The 21853-nt window shown below is 37.1% G+C and overlaps 1 protein-coding gene across 1 annotated transcript in view; it reads left to right on the forward strand.

Annotated features, from left to right (window-relative positions):
* EXOC4 (exocyst complex component 4) overlaps positions 1-21853 on the forward strand; it is a 940142-nt gene that overhangs the window by 68732 nt on the left and 849557 nt on the right. The window contains exon 4 of the mRNA XM_001367316.5: positions 17356-17540. Within this exon, the coding sequence (XP_001367353.2) occupies positions 17356-17540 (185 nt within the window). The remainder of the gene's footprint in view (positions 1-17355; positions 17541-21853) is intronic.

Consider the following 21853-nt stretch of genomic DNA (forward strand, 5'->3'; position numbering starts at 1 on the left):
AAATCCACAGTACTACAAAATAGCATGGCTAAATTGTTCACACTGAAAAAAAAAATATATTAGAAGTGCATATTGCTTAGATCATGATATGCAGCTGGATGGGCAGCCTGTCAAATTAGTCCTTTAGTAGATATATCTTGGACAAGTGTTGCAGATGGTTAATGAGTTGGGCTGGGAATTTAGTAGGAGGAAGAGATTGGGCTTGATTACATTCGGGAAAATATGTGGTGCTTTCAGTGATTCTAAAATGTTCCTTACTACAAAACCCCATTTCTTTAGTACCAGTATCCTCCCAGTGATACTATCTGACTTTAATCTTGGATGCAATGTTTTCAGAAGAATTAAGATTATAAACAAAAACAATGGAAGGTCAAACAGGTAACAACATATTACCAGTAGCTAAATGCATTACAGAAACTATCACTAAGTATTTTTTAGAATTTCTTTGACTAGGAAAGGAAGCAGACTGGTTTTGTGTCAAGAATGAGAGGCAACAGGTGGACAAACTAAGTGCTTCATTGATAATCTGAAGCCAGTTTGCTGGAGCCCAGCGACTTGCACTTAATAGATATTTAATTTTGTTTGTTGAATTGATGATGTTAAAAGAATGAGAGGGAGGCTTTGAGATTCTTTATGAAGGACTTATGGGAATATTTGAACAAATATTATGTAGAATGAGCAAGCTTTGTAGGCATTTCCATCCACATTGTTGAAGTAATTGATAAGTTCATGGATCCATGCAACTGTCATGAAATTTGAGAATTTATGTAGTTTGGGAATCCTTGGCAAGGACTATCTTGGCAACTTGGCAAAAAAAAAAAAGATTCAGCAAGTGTTTATGGAGTTCCCCTTTGCACCTGACATGATCTTTGCTCTCCAGGGACTGAACAGAAAAAGGGTGGATTTTTGCTTCAATGAAATGTCTTAGCTTTTTAGTAGTTGTTTTTCTTTTATTTCATTGATTTAAAAAAAAAAGAACTTACCCCCCCCCCCCCAACCAACAATCTGTGTGCTTCAAAGAAATAAATACTTTTTAATGAGGTTTGGTACTCCAGGACTGGTCAGGATAATATTCTTGATCAAGGTGACCAGTGACATTGCTTATTCTTGGGTTTTATTTCCTGTGATTCATTTGAAAGATTCTGTAAGGTAGAAATTCACCAGTAAATGGCCTTTTCTTTGATAGCACTTTATCTGTCAAACCTCTCCCCCCTTCATGCACTTATCAATAACTTCATCTCATTTACTTTATCCTGTAAATTCCATTATCTCTGAGGCAGTCTATTGCATTAAGCTGTTAGTACCTAATATTGCCTCATTTACACTGACACATGCTTGACCTCAACCCTTCGACTCTCTTAGTTAATGCCCCAACAAGCACTGATATCTCTCTGGAGCATTATCATTTGGCTGTTAGCTCAACTAATAACAACCATTCATTTGTGCTGATGAAGGTTTATTAAATAAAAACATGCAATAACCCTGGCAGTAATGAAGGTGGAATGGAGGCAGATAGCATCCTGGTTTTAATGGTGAGAGCATGCTGAGTCAACATTATAGATATTGGGTTTCCTGCAGGAAAAGAGAAGGCAACCCTCTAGGTCTGATCAATATTTTGTGATCAAACTGATTTAGAAGTGAGCATATGTAAATGTCTGATATTATTATTGATGACTATCATACAGCCTGAACAATAACAACAATAATAATGATAAAAAACTTCTTGCTGTAGGTAGTTGAAATTGTCCTTGTGATTCATCTTCCTTAGGATGTTTTCTCTTCTGTTTTCCTATGGCTAGCCCTGAGAGCTTTAATGGAGTACAAACCTGTAGCCAGAGCAAGAACTTTTGTGTACTTTCTGGTGAAATGGAATTGCCTCTCTGAACCTCATTTTCTTTATCTGTAAAATGAGTTGGTTGAACTCAGTCTTTAAGTTTCTTTCCCTGCTCCAGATCTGTATAATAGTTTACATTTATCCAGAACCCTAAAGTAAATGACTTTTACACAATTAATCTCATTTGATCCTTACACAACTCTATTTTATAGAGAGTGTTAAGTATTCTCCTTATTTTATAGATGAGGAAACAGATTTTGAGGCATTAAAGGGCTTCCTTAAATTGCTTGTGTGATTTATGGACTAACTTTCCTAGTACAAGTAAGTATATCTTTTAGATTAGATTCTATGGGTAGCAAGGCCCAGGGCATTAGGACAAATAAGTGGATTATTAGCAAAGTAATAAACTGAATTGCTACCTCTTTGGAATTTATACTTGAATGTATCATAGTTTTTCAGAAATGAGATGTTAACCCTCTTAAGTACTGTTGACTTGATACTTTTTTATGATGATGTGCAGAAGTGTTTCCCATCCTTTTTGGTTTTGGATATTTTGCTTTTGTTCTCTTGTGGTGTCAGTGAACAAAAGTCAGGAATAAATCAATGTCTTGAATTTATAGAATCTGGCTAATGATCCCTCTTCCCCCCGTTCCATTTCTGTTGGCACATCAGATGATCACAGTCATGCAGTACTAGAAATCTTTCTTTAGAAGATCTGATATATTTATTAATTGGGCAATTCCTGGGAAATTGGTGTTTTCTCAAAGTTGTAAAACTGGAAGCCTTTATTTTGTAGTCACTTTTCTAATACATGGCATGTGTTAGATTCTTTCATCTATGGAACCCCTGGACAAATGGGAACATTTTCTTTGTGGAATTTTATTCTTGAAGTGACAGTAAATGCATCCTTGTCCCTAAAAGCTCCTCTTTTGGCCTGTTCATTCTGTCTCTGAACTGTTGGCTCCTTTACTGGGTATTCTCAGGAGGATTTTGGTAATATAGAGTCTCTACATTTTGGGATTTCTATTTTCTGTTTCTAATCTTTCCTGGTATTGGAAGATAATTGGTTGTGACCAACACATGTGCTCTGATTTCCCTTGTTTCTACACCCCCTCCCACATCCATCTGTGCCTCCTTAAATATCTCTCCCAAGTGCACTTGGGTCAGGTATCATTGATATGCAGCACATTACAGACATTAGTTTTCATTCCACAATTTTTTCCCCAGTCTGGGCAGTTCTATTACCCCTGCCCCAAATTTTTTGCCTGTTTCCTAGTGACTGTTTTTTTTTTCCTGTAAAGTTGGTTAGTTCCTGTATTATATAGCTGAGAGACTGATTCCTTTAAATGAGACTTAATCTTGCTATCTCTCTTTCCAAATCTGATTTTCTCCTTTCTGGTTCTGTCTTCTCCATTGGAGGAGGCATTTGTAGTTATTTAATTAATCTCAAAAAAATACTTTGAAGATAAAAATGCTTTATAGAAGTATAATTATTAATTTGTTACAGACAGTATGACTGCCAAGTATTGAAACCTGTAAATAGATTGCTGCAGGGATGGTAGTTTCTTATAAGCTTTCTAGGGAAGCCGTAATTCTGTTTGAGTATGGGGATGGTCTGTATTTTCCTTATTCCCTTCAGTTAATAGAATAGTGCTGGTTCTAATGGGTTGTAGAAATACTTCAACAGATATTTCTTGAACTGATTCACTGTGCTGGGCTTTCAGAGAGATACAAAAATCTGGAACCTGGTCCTTCTCATAGAGCTTATAACTCAATTTAGTGAATATTTATTAATCACCTCCTATGTGCAAAACACTGTAATAGGCCCTGGATATACAAGGAGGAAAAACAAAATAATTACTTCAAGTTTATGATCTTGGTGGTTTGTGTGTACAGATACAAAGGGAAATGACTGGGCATGGTGCCACTTGCCAGTAATCCTTGCTCCTAGGGGAGGCTGAGGCTGGTGGATTGTTGGAGCTCTGGAAGTCTAAGCTGCAGTAGGGCTCCAGCTGATCATAGGGTCTTACAGTTTGGCACCCAAAAGATCCCTGGAGTGGGGAGCTACCAGATTGCTTAAAGAAGGGTGAACCAGCCCAGGTTGGAAATGGAGCAGATTAAAGCTTCTGTGCTGATGAGCAGTGAGGGTCAGGCCATAAATGGCTGCTGCATTTTTGGTCTGGGCAAGATGGGGAAAGTCAGTCTTCTTTAGGAAAAAAAGGATAATTGACAGAATTGCATACTCCTTATTTTCTAAATTTAAAATGTGCTTAAGATTGAATAATAGAGGGATAGCTAGGTAACACAGTGGATAGAGGTCCAGATCTGGAATTGGGAGTACCTGGATTCACATCTGGCCTCCTAGGCAAGTCACTTCATCCCAGTTACCTAGCCTTGCCACTGTTCTGCCTTAGAAATGATCCTAGGACAGAAGGTAAGGGTTTAAAAATAGTTAAAAAAAAAGAATTAATAATAGAATCATAGGTTAGCACTGGAAGGACCTTAGTAACCATTGAGTACAGTCTTTTAGTTTTACAGATGAGGAAACTGAGGCCCATCGATGTTGTCATACTCTAAGTTCATGATGGAACCTAGATTAGGACCTGGATCTCCTGACTTAGTATCCAGTGATTTTGCCGCTAGGCCCCACTGTCAGATGCTACTATAGATCTAGTTCCCTTTATGGTTTTTTAAGGACTATGCATGGATAGATCTTATCTTATACTAGTTTCTGGCTGTTGTTCTAAGTCTTCTTCATTCTTCATTTTTATTTCTGGTAGCAATGTACCCATGCGCTTGCTTATACAAAACTATGGGAACCTCAGGAGGGAATCCAATTCGCAGGAGCTGTTACAGTACAAAGCAGTGAGTTGAGATATTTGATGTTTTGTAGGGACAGTTGGCAGCAGTAATATTTCATTTTAGGTAAGCATAATTCAAATGGCCAGAAAACTGACAGTATGTTTCAGAGTGCATATTGGAATGTGACTTTGGCTTCTTAGAAATGGTTCTGCTGTTCCTGCTATTACCAGCCCATTATTTATAGATTATAAACTCTGAGTTGTTCTTCTAGTGCTGATGATCTGGAAGGGAGGTGGGAAAGATATTGGATAGTAACTGATCAATTATGAGGTTTTTTCTTAATTGTTACTTGTCTGCAGTGATGGATAATAGATGATGGATTCCCTGGAACTCTAGACTATCTCCCCCAGTTCCCCTGAGGCCAACTACAGGCTATAGAGCAGAATTTTTTACTCAGCTGATCTGTAGAGTAGTGCCTTGTGTTTAGGAAACCCAACCTGAGAAAATATACACAAAAGATAAGATTAGGGATACTATCACTTCAAAATACTTTTGAGATAATCTAGTTCAATCCCCTTATTTAACAGGTGATGCCCTTTGAGGCTCAGCCATCTTCCCTGTGACTTTCCCAAGATTGTAATTTGTGTCAAAATGTGGACTATTGGTATTCTCTATTCCCATTTCAGTACATGATTCTTGGCATTTTACTTCCTCTCTCCATTCTATAAAATAGATTTTCAATGGGTTTTCTTTAAATAGAAAGTTCTTCTCATGCAATGAAAATATGATTTGGTTTACAAAATTTTGTTTTATTTACAACTTTGAGAAAACACATATTGCATAGTTCCCTGGGGGGATACAGTATGCAACAGTGGCCTCATTATTAATAAAAACAACAGCAATAAAAGAAAAGCTTGCATTTTTTATAGTGCTTTATAGTTATACTTTCATGTTATCTCATTTTAATCTCATTAGAACCCTGTTTTAACTAGGTGACCTAACAGACTCAGGTGTGTTGTTTCAGGCGAGATGAAAACATGCTATGCAATTGAAAATGTTCTGTTATTATCTTTTACTGCTCCCTTTCTGACATAGAGACAGATATGAAGTGATTTGTAGTTGGGTGCCAACAAGAGCACTAAAACGACTGCTTTAGAGAATGAAATGTTTCCACGAGGGAAAGACTGAAATAGCAACCTGCATTTCTTGTGGTAGTTGCACAGCTTCTGCCTGTTGATAAAAGCCTGATTCCAGGCAGGACTGAATGAGAACTCTGGGGGTAGACTTGACCACTCCTGAGCTTGACAATGGTGACTAGGACAACCATGTTCCCTGGAAAGCCCTTGAGAAGAAAACCTGGGGTGACAAGGAAGGTGATGAAGGAGTAGGGTGTATATCATTCCCAAGCTGAATGCTTTCAACTGGGAGACTTTGTTTTCCTGTGAAACACCTTAGGGTTACATGCATGTTAACCGTGTCTTCGTTTTTGTCTAAAGAAATGATTACAGAATGCTCACATTATCTTAATGGTGAAAATATGTCCCATCAATGTCCCATCAGAGGTCACATGGGGACCTATTGAAAGTGACAAACCTTTTAAAAACTCTTTGGTTATCTTGAGTCATAAAAGAAATATTCATTTTGGCCTCGTCAATTTTTTTCCAAACTTTCTTTTTGGAAAGCAAAAAGTTACTAAAGCAAAAATTTTTTATTAAGTAGCAGATGGTTTAGTTGTAAAGATGATAATTCTTTTTTTTTGGGGGGGGGCCTAAACCAGATTCTTATTTAGAAACACTTGCTAATGCCTTTGAGGGTCTTAGGCAATATTTCCTTCCTAGGTTTCTTCTACACCATTTCTTCAATGAAAAAGGTGTTGAAAATGGCAGAATTTGTTATGTCCCCCTAATATTTCAATTCATTTAAAATAATGAAGTTAAATATTTTCGTTTAGCAAGCACTCATGAGAAAGTGTACATGACAAAGAATACATTTTTAATTCTCTTCTGCTCACCATAGGAAGAGCAAATGGCATCTTCATTTTTGACTCTGTAATGAAAATGTGAAATAAATTATGGTGGGCAAAATTATAGTAATTTCTAATTCACTAATTTTTTTTAGTTATATTGTATTTATGTTCCAAAGAGTGAAACCAATATATTGTTAGAGCAGGAAAGTTCAGGTCCCTCATTTTACAAATGAGGAAACCAAGGCCCAAAAAGGATAGGGTTTCAAAAACTTACCATATGTGTGGAGTAAAATTCGGGGGGGGGGGGCTTATCCTCCCCGCCCCCCCCCCAATCACTCTAATGAGCAGACAGGAGACTTGATGCTATCAGAGTTCATGTGGCTTTATTCAGAGCTGTGTGTGTGTATGTGTGAGGGCAAAAGGTGAGGACAACTATCTGGGCATAGGTAGTATCCTCACAAGGGGGAGGGAATAGGGAGAGAGAGAGAGAGAGAGAGAGAGAGTGGCTCCACGGTCTGAGGTTCTGAGAAGAAGTGGGCCCAGATGCCTCGGTTTACTCAGATTTTATAGGGATCCAACATGATGTTATCTCCACTTTTCCATCCTCTCTATCTTATTCTCCCTGCCTTCTTCTATCCTTATTCTTTCCCAAAACTTCTGAGTATCTTCTAACATTTCCAAGCATATGGGAATATTCCTTAAGTTTGTAATTTTTAGTTGAGTCAGGTTTTTAGGCCTGTCCAAGGATTTATCAGATTGCAATATTTCTTGGGCTATATAGCATTGCAAAATTTCTCAGAACATGTAATCAAGTTTATAACTTGTAAGTTTTGAGACTTCTCTCATAGGAATTAGGTCACCCTTCAACTTCCCATGGGAATAGAAAATGGGGGGGGGGGCTCTTTAGCCACATTTAAGAAGAATATCAAAGGCTTATACTAATATATACATATGTATTAAGCTGCTTGGGGAGGGGGTTTCTTTTACTCTTCAAAAGGAGAGATTGGTATCTCCTAATGGAGGGCATCTAACTTCACTATTTTTCTATAGGAAGTTCCCAATCTATGATTACTAATACTAATCAATGTATGTTGGAGAATAATGCACAATTTCATCTCACACAGCATAGATCATGTAGTTAGCAAGTAGTAGAGCTGGGATTTGAACACAGAATTAATTCTCTGACTCCATATTGAATCCTCTTTCCATTAGATCAATTGGTCAGATTTAAATACAAACATCAAATCATAAACTTTGTGCTTCAAACTTAACAGACAATAGAAATCTGTTATATAGATTTAAAGTCATGCTTCCTTTAGATTAAAAAAAATCATATTACCATCATCTTTTTCAGAATTCTGGATTACTAAGAAAATTTATTCTTTGAATTGATCTCTCATCAATGTGGGTATTCCTGCCCCCACTGTCAGTTGTGTCTTATTTAGACATCCTTGTTTTGTGTTTGTGTCATTTCACCAGTCCTCAGGAGATCATAGTGACATATTATAGGAAAGATACTTAAACGTTCATCTGTAATCTGTACAGTTCATAAATACTATTTAAATATGATGGTATAACTAAGATGATAGTAAATTCCTGGAAGCATAGCATTTGGAATGAATAAAACATGACTGATTTTAAGAGAGATCCTTTGGTAGTATGGCTTTCAGATATCATACTGCTTTTTATACTCTTTGGCTAGCATGTTAGGAGTAAATGCACTGTAACTTAGAATCATATCCTAAATGTGTGTCAAAACTTGGAAAAGGACTGACGATTGCCTGTAAACCTTTATATTGAGTGTGACTTATTACTATATTCATTTTCAAATAAGAAAAGTTGAATCCATAGAGGTTGATTTGCTCTTGGTTGCATAACTTGTTAAATATCTTGGTTAAAATGAAAGCATCATCAAAAGGTAATCATTCTTCAACATGTTCAATTGAAAATAAAAAAAAATGTATTAAAAGCAAAATGTATTTTTATCCTAAGAATATTTTTATTCTGTAAATTATGGACCATACCTCTTTGTAAAGGCACCTTTAAAAGTTTTAAGTTGATATAATAGCTTAAAATGACATTGAATAGATTTTTTTTCTCTCTCACTTCATGTGGGAATACAAAAAATAGATTTCCCCTCTTTTCAAGTGGGAATATAAGATGGCAAGGTAAAAAAACATTACTGAGTGCCTACCTTTAAAAAAGGTAAAATATAGACTAAAAAAATCCTATATTAGTGGAACTTAGATGTTTAGTTGTGAAAATGTTGGAGTTGGAGAAGAAAGTAAACTAATAACCTCTGAGGTAGCAGGATCAATTGGCTTTGGAGAGGTAGTATTTCCAGGATTCTGTGGGCAATATGATCATAGGATTTATAGCTTTAAAAAACCTTTGAGACTATCTAATCTTACCCCTAAAAGATAAGCATGAAGAATGGATTGTAAGCAGAGAAAAGTAGTGGAAAGAATTTTGAATTTGGAGTTGGAAGACCCAACTTGCCTGGTTGTTTGAACGTGGGCATCTTATTTCCCCTCTTTGAACTTTAGTTTCTTATCTGAAAAATAAAATCTTTAGATTGAGTCATTCTCCAGTTCCCTTCCAGTTCTAGCATTCTATGGAACTTCGGTTTCCTTAATTTGTGAAATTTATGGTGTGATCTATCCAAAATCAGTTGGGAAAATGGTAAGCCTCTGATGATCTGGAGATCCGGTGTTGGAACCACTTATTTCATACTGATTGGAGTGCCACTAGAGTTATGGAAGACTCATCTTACAGAATGTTTGTAGTATAACTTTAGAAGAGTTTTAATTCATGAAATCCTGTGGCAGAGTGTCATGTTTTTTCTTGAGTGGAAATGAAAAGAATTTAGGATTGGGGGAAATAATGTCTGGGTTTGTATCTCTCACATTATTAATGATGGATGTTGTATATTGATGAAGAATAATTTTGCTTATTATCAGAACTTTAAAAAAGATATTATATGCCTTTTGGGACAGAATATAACTGATTTAATAAAAGCTTTGAAGCATATTTTCTAGTGTGTTTGGGAGTGTCATTAAAGCCAGAGTGGTAGTAATAATTGCTTTTTCTGAGCTAGTACATTTTTTGAAATTAATGCTAACTTTTAAATTAGTATATTTTTCTAATTTTCACATCTCATTTTGCATTTCCTATTTCTGAATTTCTTATGCTTTCCTAGGGAGCCATTGGAGTTTTACATTTTTCTATTGCCATAACCTGAATACCTGAAATCTTTGCAGAGATTACATGCCATTCAGCACTCAGCATCTGGAGATTTAGCAGCTTGTGACAGGTCTGAGTCCCTGCACCATGCTATATTGCCTCTGGCCACAGGGAATGTTATTGAATTAAAGTGTGTGACTGGATGTTGTCTTAAAGTGCAAATGGTTAGAAACTTCCCTTAGAGATTAGAGTTTGTTTAGGGGTAGTTTCTTGAGATTTCAGTATAAATTTTTGGCACATTTAGTGTCTCTCATCTTTGGTAAGAAGGCCTCCGTTATTTGCATTGCTATTTATGGAAGAAGAAACTGAATAGAGAAATAAAGTGTCAGAATCTGCCCGTATTTCTCCCACCTCCATCCATTTAGCCTGTTTACTGTCTTAAGGGATTAGAGGCAGTTTACCAAGTTACATTGCTTTCCACTGGTTCTCATTCACATGATGATTAAACTACTAGAGAAGCCAGAAGCAGGTTTTGCAGCCATGAAAAGGTGAGAGAGCATGAAGTCTTTAAGACCCTAAGTTTCTGGATTAGGCAATACATTTCAATAGTATGATCCTCAAAGGAGTAGATGTTGCTGATTGGTGATGATAGAGCAAGCTTCTGAAAGTGGCATTGGGAAAAAAGAGAATTCTTGTCCACCCCCACAATCAATGAGTGAAAATATAACCAGTGGATAGGTGGAGAGAGGTGCAGTGTCTTTAGGAGGAAACTAGGTCACAGTTAGTACCACGAAGATAGAAGGACTGAGAGAAGAAAAATCTTTAAATGAAAACTAATTTGTTAATTATAAAGCAGATGTTCCCAAGACCACAGTGAAAAAAGTATGGCTATGTTTAGAATGGACTAATTAAGGAATATGACTAAGGAGTATAGTAGTGAGGGACTAGGAAGTTAAGGATAAGAAACAGGGCTTTTTCTTCAACAGAGGATTCAGGATGGTAAGAGAATATGAAGTGGGAGCTTGCTAACTATGGAGGAATAAATCCGGGCAGAGTATCAGTATCCTAGAATGGTCTGGTGAAGAAAACAGGTGATTAGACTATTCAGAATCTTCCCTTGGGGATGCCTTGAGCAGGGGATGATGTTATATCCTGAAAGGTCTTAGGAAGACCTTCCCCATGGCAAACGTATAAGTGAAACAGAATATATACAAAATAACAAAATAGTGTAATTGGGAATTGGAGGAAGGAGATGTTAATGAACTCTTTAGGGCAGCCATAGCCAGGGGTGGGTTCTATGATTATGATGTAGAGATTTTGATTTTGTTCCTTATACCTTTCCTATATCATGTACTCTAACCTTATGTCTAAAAATTCATTTAAGTTCCTAAAATAACTAATTGTGGGTGGGATTCAGCAGTGGATAGAAGAAGGTTCTAAGGTTTTGACAGATTTAATGACACATCATCATGGTTTGTTGCAGTTAGGTAACCTGTCTAATAATTCTATTGGAAAGTTTTATGCCTTTTGTTTTTAAACACAGTTATTTCCTTATATACCTCCTCCTACCCCCCACCCTCTCTTTTTCCTCATGTTAAAAAATAAAAATAGTTAAAGAAACAAAACAACAAAGGAACTACGTCTAACAACATGTGTGGTGTTCCTCATCGTTATTGAGAATGGAGGTATGTTTCATTTTCTGCCACTGAGTTTAGTTGTTTCAATGAGTTAAATTTGGTTGCCTTTTACTACTGTTTTTTTTTTACATTATTGTAGTCCTTATGTATGTTTATCTTTTGACTGTTCCCTTTGTTTAGCATTAATTCACACAAGTCTTTCTATGTTTTTCTTAATTCTTTATATTCTGAATTTCTTAGGTCACAGTAATATTCCAGGATATAGATATGCCATAATTTGTTTAGTTATTCCCATGTTGAAGGCCAGCCGCTTTGATAATTTTTGTAACCCCAAAGACAACTTTTATGAGTATTTTGGCATATACATTAGCCTTTTTTCTCCCAAATTTGATTACCTTGGGGTATATGCCCATTAATTGGATAGCCTGTCACAAGATATGAACAGTTGAGTGATTTTTTTTTCCATATAATTCAAAGTTGTTTTCCAGGTTGGAATGGTGGCCTTTTAGAAAATTTGTAGCATTTTTTTTATCTCTGTTAAGAAAGATTTGAATGTCAGAAAACAATTGCCAAAAATTGTTTTTACATGTAATTGAAAAAAAAATGTTTATTGACCCCCCAAAAAAGGCATGGACTTACTTAGATGCCCCATTTACATAAGTTGGTATGGATTATGAAATAGTCTATGTTACTGATAGTACCTTTTGGGCTTTACTTATTCCTAGAACCAAATTGTTTCAGCCTTTGGGTAGATTTGGAGGTTGTGCTTTATCATGTAATTGCGTATTTGGATCATGAACTCACTCGGGTAAAAATCTTCATGCAAATTCTTCCAAACAAATTATATATTTCTTTTCAGGAGGTGACTTTAAAGCTCTAAATCTCATCTGGATTTGATTATCTTAGTGATAATGCTACATGAAGATTTACCACATCATTTTTTAATTTTCTGGATACAGATTCATAAAAGGTTAATGCATCATCCTTTCACTGCCTAAGCTGTGGTTTAAAATTCCTTCTAGAACACTAGGACAAATATATTTGTTGTTCTACTTCTCCTTGGGGAATGTTTGATCATTTTGTGAAACTGAATGAATTTTCATTTTGAAGATGTTGGCAGCTTGCAAATAGCCCAGGGGCAATGGCAAGTCAAACTGAAGACATACTGGCTAGTTTTACAAGGCAGAACTGGCTCAGGAATGATCAGTGTTGGATCGCTAGAAGCATGTCTTTTTAATAGTCTTTAAAGGTAAGGAAAATACCTTTGTTGCTGACATTAGAGATACAGAGAACATGGTGCAAAGCAAAATATTAATTCCACATGTATTTATTATTTGTAAGTATTTATTGTATGAAGAGCACTGAACTAGGCATTGGAGGAGACAATGCATTTTTTTAGTTAGAGTGCAGTTCCAACACCCATGTAGTTTATGGTCTAAGAAAATGGAATATACAACAATAGAGATCATGGAAAAATCTAGTCTTTTGTGATAAATGCATTAGAGAGGTACAAAAGAAGCTCCTGGGGGAGGTTAAAGGGGAAGAGTAGTTTTTGACTAGGTGGATCATGGAAAGGATCTTGAGTTGGACTTTAAAGAATGGTTAAGAAATCAGAAGTGATGAAGGAAGAGGGTATAATAGGCATAGGAAACTATAGGAACCCAAGCAAAGAAACAGGAGAGTACTAATATATTGGGAAGGCATGGAGTCATCCAGTTTTCTTTAGCATACAGTATGTAGAAGGGAGCAGTGGAAGATAGGACTGAAAATCAGGTTAATGGTTTAATGCCACATTGAAGAGGGCCTTATGTGTTGGGCAGAGGAATCTGCAATTGACCTGGTAGGTAGTAGGGGGAGCAGAGAAGTAACATGGCTGAATAATAAACTATGTATACATTTTGTATGAAGCAGTATGAAGGATGAATTGAAGAGGGAAGATCTACAAGTAAACTCGTAATCTTATCAGTGTCATTGGGGATGAGAATAGCAGCAGTGGGAATAGAACTTAAGAATGGATGGGAAATGCAGCATTGTGGAGCTGCAGTGGACAGGATTTGGTAACTGGCAATGAAAGTGAAGCTCTGTTTATAGATGAACTCTCTTTTTTGCCTCATCTCCTCATTCAGACTTAATGCTTGATGTTTCCAGTTTCCTGTAACATTGACTTGGGTGCTGATTGTAGTCTCAGGACTCTAGAACAAAGTGTGGGACTTGCACAGGTGCTATATTCTTGTTGATTTCATCTGGTACTAGGATACTTGAGTGCACATAGATTTTTGATATAATTCAAGTCAGGCTGCTTTATAGTAGCACCTTGTAGAATATTAAAATGATTTTCAATTTTTTAGTTCTGTTCCTTTTCACATCCCCAATGTTTTCCTCCTTCATTCTGTAGTTCTCCTGTAAGAGGGAGTACCTGCAATTTGGAGCCTACATTTGTGTTTCAGACCAGGGTGTCTTCTTTATATAATTGGCATCCATAGAAATATAGACTCTCTAACCTGCTAGGCTCTTTTCCTTTCTTCATTCCTTATTCAGTGTTGCCTCATTCATGGAAATGGAATGAGCTGGGGAGAAGTTAAATGACTTGTCCCATGTTGAGACTGGTGACTGCTCCCATGGCTTTCCACCTCTTAAAAATTTTGCCTTTCGTGTGTATATGTTATGGCTAAAAGCCAAACTCTGGCTAGTGGCCACCTAAGGAGAAAACAATGAGCAAATTCATGAATTATTCTTTTATTCTATTCCCTAGGCTAATTGTTTAAGTAAAGACTTGTATTATTCATTAACATGGTTATCATGTGGAAATGTTTTCTGAATTTGGAAGTATGGGACATGAAATTCAGATATGCTTGGGTGAGTGCTGTTCCACTTTGTTAAGCGCCCTTTTCATATCTGTATCCATTCATAGTATATTTCTTTTATTTTTTTAAAAACCCTTACCTTCAGTCTTGGAACTAATACTGTGTATTGGGTTAGGGTATTGGTTCCAAGGCAGAAGAGTAGTAAGAGCTAGGCAATGGGGAACAAGTGATTTGCCCAGGGTCACACAGCTAGGAAGTGTCTGAGGTCAGATTTGAACCCAGGACCGCTCAGCTGCCCCCTCATAGTATATTTCTTGATGGTCTGTTATATTTTTCTTGGTCCATATAGTTTGGGCCAGTTTTGTCTTTCTTATATTTTGATCCCCTAAAGGGTAGAACCTGTGTCTTTCTGAATTACTCTAGAGTACTTAGCACAGTGTCACATGCAAATAGACTCATTTTTTACTATCCTTTAAAAAAAGTGAACAAAAATCCATTTTCCTGTCTTTCCACTCATACATAGTACACGGCAATTTGCATAGATGGGCCAGGTGGGGTACGTGACTTATTGATATGACATATTTCAGGAAATATCAAGGTACAAACTGACTGATAGCCTCCCTCTAACACCAAATGACTAGTGGGGCTGGAAATAATGGGTCACTGAATCATTATAACTTTCAATAAATGATAAATAAAAAAAAATAAACTTTCAGTAATCAGGCAAATCAGATCCCAGAATTGACTGGCCAAAAACGTATCTCATTCTACACTCTGAATCTATCTCTTTGGAGGTAGGTAGTAGGCAGACTTCTTTATTGTTATTCTGTAATCATGGTTGTTCTTGGTGTTGATCTGAGATGACAGATCTTTGTTTGCTTGTTTTTCCTTTTTTTTTTTTAAACCCTTACCTTCTGTTTCAGAATCAATACTGTGTATTGGTTCCAAGGCTGAAGAATGGTAAGGGCTAGGCAATGCTCACACAGCTAGGAAGTGTCTGAGGTCAGATTTGAATCTGGGGTCTATTGTCTTTAGGCTTTGCTCTTAATCCATTGAGCCACCTAACTTGCTCCTTCACAGATCTTTGAAAGCCATTTATCTTTACCATCCTGTCGTCATTTTCTTCATTATTCCCTTGATTCTGTTTACTTTATTTATCAGTTGATACAAATCTTGCCACAGGTCTCTGAAATTATCCCTTTCACAATACCTCATGTTAAAATACCATTCTATTGCATTTATATACTGTAATTTTGTTCAGCCTTTCACCCATAGAAAGAGAACCTTTTAGTTTCCAGTTCTTTGACACTATAAAAAGAGCTGTTATGAATATTTTTGTACATTTGGGCCTGTCTCATTTTTCTTGATTTCTTTGAGGATGTAAGTCAAATAGTGGTATTTTTAGATTAACAGGTATGTATAGTTTAGTAATTTTTTGTACATAGTTTCTGTAGAAAAAGGGTTTAGCAGCAATGGCTTTCGGGAGCCATAGAAACTACAGGAAGAGAAATAGGGAGGAACATCATGCAGAATGGGAGGAGAGATGACAGGGAGATCTGGGCAAACCTGCCTGTAAGGAGCCTCCCTCTTCCATCTTTCCTTACTTGGCTTCCTTCTTCATACTTTATGTCCGTAACATCTGCCTTTTTGTTGTTCTTTGCATGAAACATTCCATCTCCCAACTCTGTCCTTTTCCTTTTTTTTTTTCCCCTCACTTGGTGAGCGTTTATTAACTTGCTGTCCACACAGTGTGGTAGAACTTGGGGATACAAAGATGAGAAAGTACCAGCAACTGAGCTGTTCTGTGGGGAGGAGGAGAGCAATATGCACCATATAAAGAAATACAAAACGTATACACAACAAACACAAGTTAATTTGGGACAGGGTTTGAGTCACAAGAGGCAGCACTTGGATTGAGCTTTGAAGGAAGCCAGCGAGCCCAGGATGGGAACTGAGAAAGGAGTGCCCAGAGAGGGACTGCTAGATAGAAGGGCCGAGGATGGGGGGCAGTTTGTGGAGTACGACATGTGAAGAGAAGTAATATGTAGGAGAACCTAGAAATGGAGGCTCCAGTCAAAACACAAAGGGTTTTCAATGAGAACCAGAGGAGTTTGTACTTTACCCTACTACAGCTTTTTGAATTAGGCAGTGGCATGGTCAGATGTATGTGTTAGGAGCATTAATCTGTCGGCTGTGGAGAAGGTAGGCTGGAGATGGGAGAGAGTTGAGGCAGAGAGGAAGGCCAAATCTTCCCACCCTTCTCATGGGTCAGAGGACTCCAATTCTAGTTAATGGCATGAAAGGGAAGCAAAATGGCTTGAGAATAGACAAAAGCAAACCAAATTTAGACAGAAGTAAACATCTTCATAAATCCAGTAAGAAAGGGCCATTTACCATTTGAGCTATGTTGATTATTATTTTGTCTTTTAGAGTAGCTGGGGTGTAGATAGTGAAGACATGATTTAATCTGCAATATATTCCAAATCTGTGGGAACACAGGTAGATAGTATTCCCCAGAGAGCACTGCGCAGGGGTAGGGGATGAAAGAATAAGGAGAAAGCAGGGAATGCAGATAGTGACCAGCTCCATCCTTTTCCTTGGCAATCCCCATGCCTGGGATGCTCTGCCTCATGGATCATTTCAAGGCTCCTCTCAGATTCTCTCTTCTGCAAAAGGCCTTTCTCAGGCTTCATCAGTGCTACCCTCTCTCCGCTGAGGTTGCTTACAATCTGTCCTGTATATATCTTGTATGTTTGTAGTTGTCTGCATTTCTTTTAATCCTTAGAGCTTAGCGTAGTGTCTGGCATTTAGTAAGTGCTTTATAAATGTTTGCTGTTTTGACTTTTTTTGACTTGATAGTTGTGAATTGCTTTTGAGAATTGCTGGCCTAATTCATAGCTCTAACAAGAGCTGTGCATTAAGGTGCCTATTTCCTGTCAGCCCCTCTGGCATTTGTAATTTTCCTTTTTTTTTGGTTAACTTTGCCTGTCTTAAGGATGTGAGGAGAAACCTCAGAATTATTTCAAATGGACTCTTCACAAATTACTTTTTGGGGAGGTATTTTTCCTATTCCTTCATGATATTGAAAAATGGCGTGCTTGTAATTGTGGTTTCCCTTTCCTTTTCTAGGTGTCAGCGGTAGATTCTTTAGAGGGCCCTCTCCTTCAGGTAGAGGGGCTGAGTGACCTGAGACTGGAGCTTCACAGCAAGAAGATGAACCTACATTTGGTTCTCATAGATGAGTTGCACCGGCACCTCTACATCAAATCAACTAGCCGTGTTGGCCAGCGGAATAAAGAAAAAGGAAGAATGAGGTTAGTTTCAAAATGGTTCCTTCAAAACCTAATAACACACCTCGGGGTTCTGTGGAACATTCTGTTTTCTACAAGGATTTGTGCTTCTTTTGGCTTTTCCTTTATGCCCTGATTTCCTTTCGCTGCCTTGCTTCCATAGCTAAGCAACAATTGTCCCCCAGTATTTATGTAGACTCTTACTATATGTGTACGGATCTGCCTTACCACGGTCTACATTTATAACTAGATTTTAATGAGTAGTCTAAGGCCAGTAGGAAAGATGGTCAAGATTAAAAATTCATAGACACTTCTTTTTTATTTGAAAAAGGGACTTGTGTGGGAAATAGAGGAACAAGACAGTTGGGTCCCAGCTTTCCAGGGTATTCCCAGGATAGGCTACCTAATTAGGAAATACAGGGTTATGTATAAGGAAGCCTCAAATGTTGGCTGCCTTAGGATAACATATCAGCTTTAGGAAACTTTTCTTTTTAGAAATAGTTTAGGGATAATCTGAAGAATACACCTTCCTCTCATTTTGGCTTTACCATAATGGTATTTAAGAGGTGAATGTTAGGAATTGCATCATTTCAGAAAATTTATTTTGTACCCAGCAGAGAGTTTACCTTATCCCTAAGTCACATTTCCTCTTGCTGTGGCTCATTCTCTCTATAGAGGATCTTTGGTGGGTGAGCCCTCAAAATCTTCCGTCAATCCTAGATCTGACTTGACTTCCTATAGAAAGAAGTCAGTGTAGTTCTCTCCCATCTCCCCCCATTTAAACCCCCTGTATTCTGAACCTGTATTCCAAATGATCTCTCCAGATTAAAGATTCTATACTTTACCTCTGTGTTGAATCTATTCTCCAGGTACTAAGTCTGGTTTCTTCCCTCCTACCTTTTATTTTGATCTTTGTTCTTCTTGTCATCTACTTTTCTTGCTTGTTTGTCTCTCATTCTGGTCATTCTTATCAAATCCTCTGCTTTTATCCTTAACTCATTGTGGCAACCCAGATCTTTTCTTTCTACATACCTTTCCATCTTGGAAGATCACTTCAGCTCTGTAATTCACTCAGCCACTATATAACATCCCCTTCCTCTGATTGGATGACTCTTCCACTTAGGGAGGGTGCCCAGGCCAGCCACCTCTTCATTTCTCAGCAGACTGAGCTCCAGAATTCCAAGCTGGGTACCTTCCCTCCCTTCTCCCTTTCAACTTCCTTTTGCTATTGTCTTCCTCAGTGAAAATGTAACTTGAGGGCAAGGACTTTCCTTTTCACTGTACTTGTATTCTCACTACTTTCCACAGGACTTGGCACCTAGAGAGCATTTAATAATCACTTGTTGACTGATTATCAAAAACAAATATTTTAAAAATGTTTGTTATGAGTAGAGAACTATGTTAGTGTTGAAAGAAAAGTTTAAAACTTAAATAAATATAATTTCCTTTTTATCTTAGAACTTACACTCTAGTACATAACATATATCTGTTCTTTTCCTTCAGTTGTTTGTAGTTGTGCCTGACTCTTCATGACCCCATTTGGTTTTTTATTTGCAGATACTGGAATGGTTTGTCATTTCCTTCTCCAAATCATTTTACAGATGAGGAAACTGAGGCAAGCAAAATTAAGTGACTTGCCCAGGGTCACACGGCTAGTCTGAGGTTAGATTTGAACTCAGGTAGATGAATCTTCCTAATTTCAGGTCCAGCACTGTATCCACAATGCTTCTACCTAGCTGCCTCACATGATGAATATACAAATAACTATAATATAAAATAATTCTTACATGAAAAAGAGGTGTTAAAAAAGTGCTTTGTGAGATTTAAAGGAAGGGATAATTATTATCAATTGAGGATAAGGGGACGTTTCCTAGAGAGATGAAGTTTCAAGACATAGTAACCAGGGATCACTATAGATTTCAGTCATCTGTATACAGGTGAGGAGAGAGGAAGTGATCCAAAGGACCAGTAGACTGGTCTTCTCTTTCTCCTCATCTGATCCTCCTCCCATACTTTTAGACTCTTCTAAAACTTTTGCTCAGGCCTAACTATGTAGTGGTATGCTGGGCCTGTTCTGCTTTAGGTTACCTAATTCAAGGCTTTTTGTTGTTTTTTTGTTTTTTTCCCCCATCATTATTTTCTTCGCTTTACTAAAATAAATAAGTGTTAAGATTTATACCTAAGGGGGGCAGCTGGGTAGCTCAGTGAATTGAGAGCCAAGCCTAGAGATGGGAGGTCCTGGGTTCTAATATGGCCTCAGACACTTCCCAGCTGTGTGACCCTGGGCAAGTCACTTGACCCCCATTGCCTAGCCCTTACCATGCTTCTGCCTTGGAACCAATACCCAGTATTGATTCCAAGACAGAAGGTAAGGGTTTAAATTAAAAAAAAAAAAGATTTCTACCTAAGGGCATGCTCCCATTGCTTTTCTATGTAACAATAACCACCTGCCTTCCTCCACTCCCAAACAAGCTGTAATTTTTTCTGCACCGATGGGCCTATTTAGTGACTTACAGAAATTAATTTTTCTGATAAAAGAAAAACACTTTTGATAAGCTATGAAGGGTTATAAACCTCTTTAATACGGCACACATCTGTGGTTATGACCTAGAATCATTGAATCAAAATTCCTTAAAATTAGACCCCTGGCAGTAGCAGCTATTTACATTGCTGATAGCCAGAAAGTCTTGAAATTTGGGTTTGTGTTTTAATTTGCTACAATACATTCCTTCTTTTCACGTGTGTCTTTGGTTATCTTTGCAGTTACATCCAACAAACCGCATTCAGGCAGAATGTCTATAATGTTAAAAAATCTTTCTAGTTAGAGCAATGCTGACTGAGTTCTTAATCCCTTGTTGGCTAAAAATTATGATATTACCATTCCAGAAAGTGGTTTTTGTATCTTAAGTTAGTTTAATAAGAATTTAATTTAGACATGAAGTAGAATGTGCTTAAAAATAACCATAGCCAATCAATAATCATTGCAAAATGGAATGCTTAGAGCACTTCTGATAATCAGAATCCTCCTACCCCCAGATAAAGCAGTAATATAATGTGTCTTGTTTTAAATGCTCTGGCATCTTTTCTGTGAGAGATTAAAAATCTCTTTGTGAATATTAATTTATCCATTGCTAACTTTCCTTATGAGGTATGGACATGAGAGGTATTTTTGTACTGTTAAGCCCAGATGGAAACTGAGGCACAGTATATTCAGTGAAATTCTTTGGTAGCCTCAGTGCCCTCTGTGGGACAGTTCATTGTTGTGCTTCCTGAGTAACAGGGACATGGATGGGGATTTTTCTCCTGAACTTTTTAAAACAAAGCTACCAATTAGAAAATCCTATAGAGAACTACTTGCCTTTGGGTCAGTGTTCACAGAGGAGAAAATTGAAGCCTATGGGAAAATTTTTCAGAGAAAAGGAGAGAGAGTGATATGAGTACATGAAGATAGTTTTAAAGCAAATTCGCTTTCCCCATCCTGGCACTTGTAGTAATGTCTTTGGGTCATATTGCTTTAAAGCTATGATAGATATTCTTTATCCTCCCTATAACTAAATCGTTGCTTATGTTTATGATTGAAATATCTGTTGATTTTAACTTGACTTTTTGGGTATGAAAACATTATTACATCTATATTATATATTACATGTGTTTTTGATATATTTGGATATAAGCCATAGATGATCATGATATCAATATGGATACACATCTATGAATCTATCAATAGATCTGCACAATATATCCTACGCTGACAATGTACTGTGATACTTCATTGGACCACGGAGGGTGCCCTGAGTTCTTGAGGAGCGCAAGCTCTGGTAGACCTCATTAAGCTGGAAAAGCCTTTGATTCAGGCCTTATGAGGATCAGCCAAACTAAGCTGGATGAAGCTTATTACCACAAGTTTCATCATCCCCTGATACAATTTTTGGCTGTAGCTACACATGAAGACAGTTGGTCAATTCATTGAAAAGTTTGCAATCCGCCTGTGGAGAGAGGACTCAAATGAATGGAAGTGCTAATGTTTAAAAAATAAGTGTCATATTTCTGTGTATGTATGTATACATCATATATAATATATATGTAATATATATGCCCATATCCATGTATATATCCATACACACACACACACATATATATATATACATATATATGTGCCTGTGTACAATGCAGATTTACTGGTGTCATCTGGTAATGTGATCCACATAACTGAATGTTCTGTGTAACTGATAATTTCCCCTTTAGTCATCAAAACTTTTTTATAGTTGTTTGCCATTATTGGTGAAAATCTTATGTATTATCCTCCTCTCTGCTATTTTAGTGTATGCTCAATATTT

Source organism: Monodelphis domestica, chromosome 5 (assembly GCF_027887165.1).
Source record: "Monodelphis domestica isolate mMonDom1 chromosome 5, mMonDom1.pri, whole genome shotgun sequence".
NCBI classification, from domain to species: Eukaryota; Metazoa; Chordata; class Mammalia; order Didelphimorphia; family Didelphidae; genus Monodelphis; species Monodelphis domestica.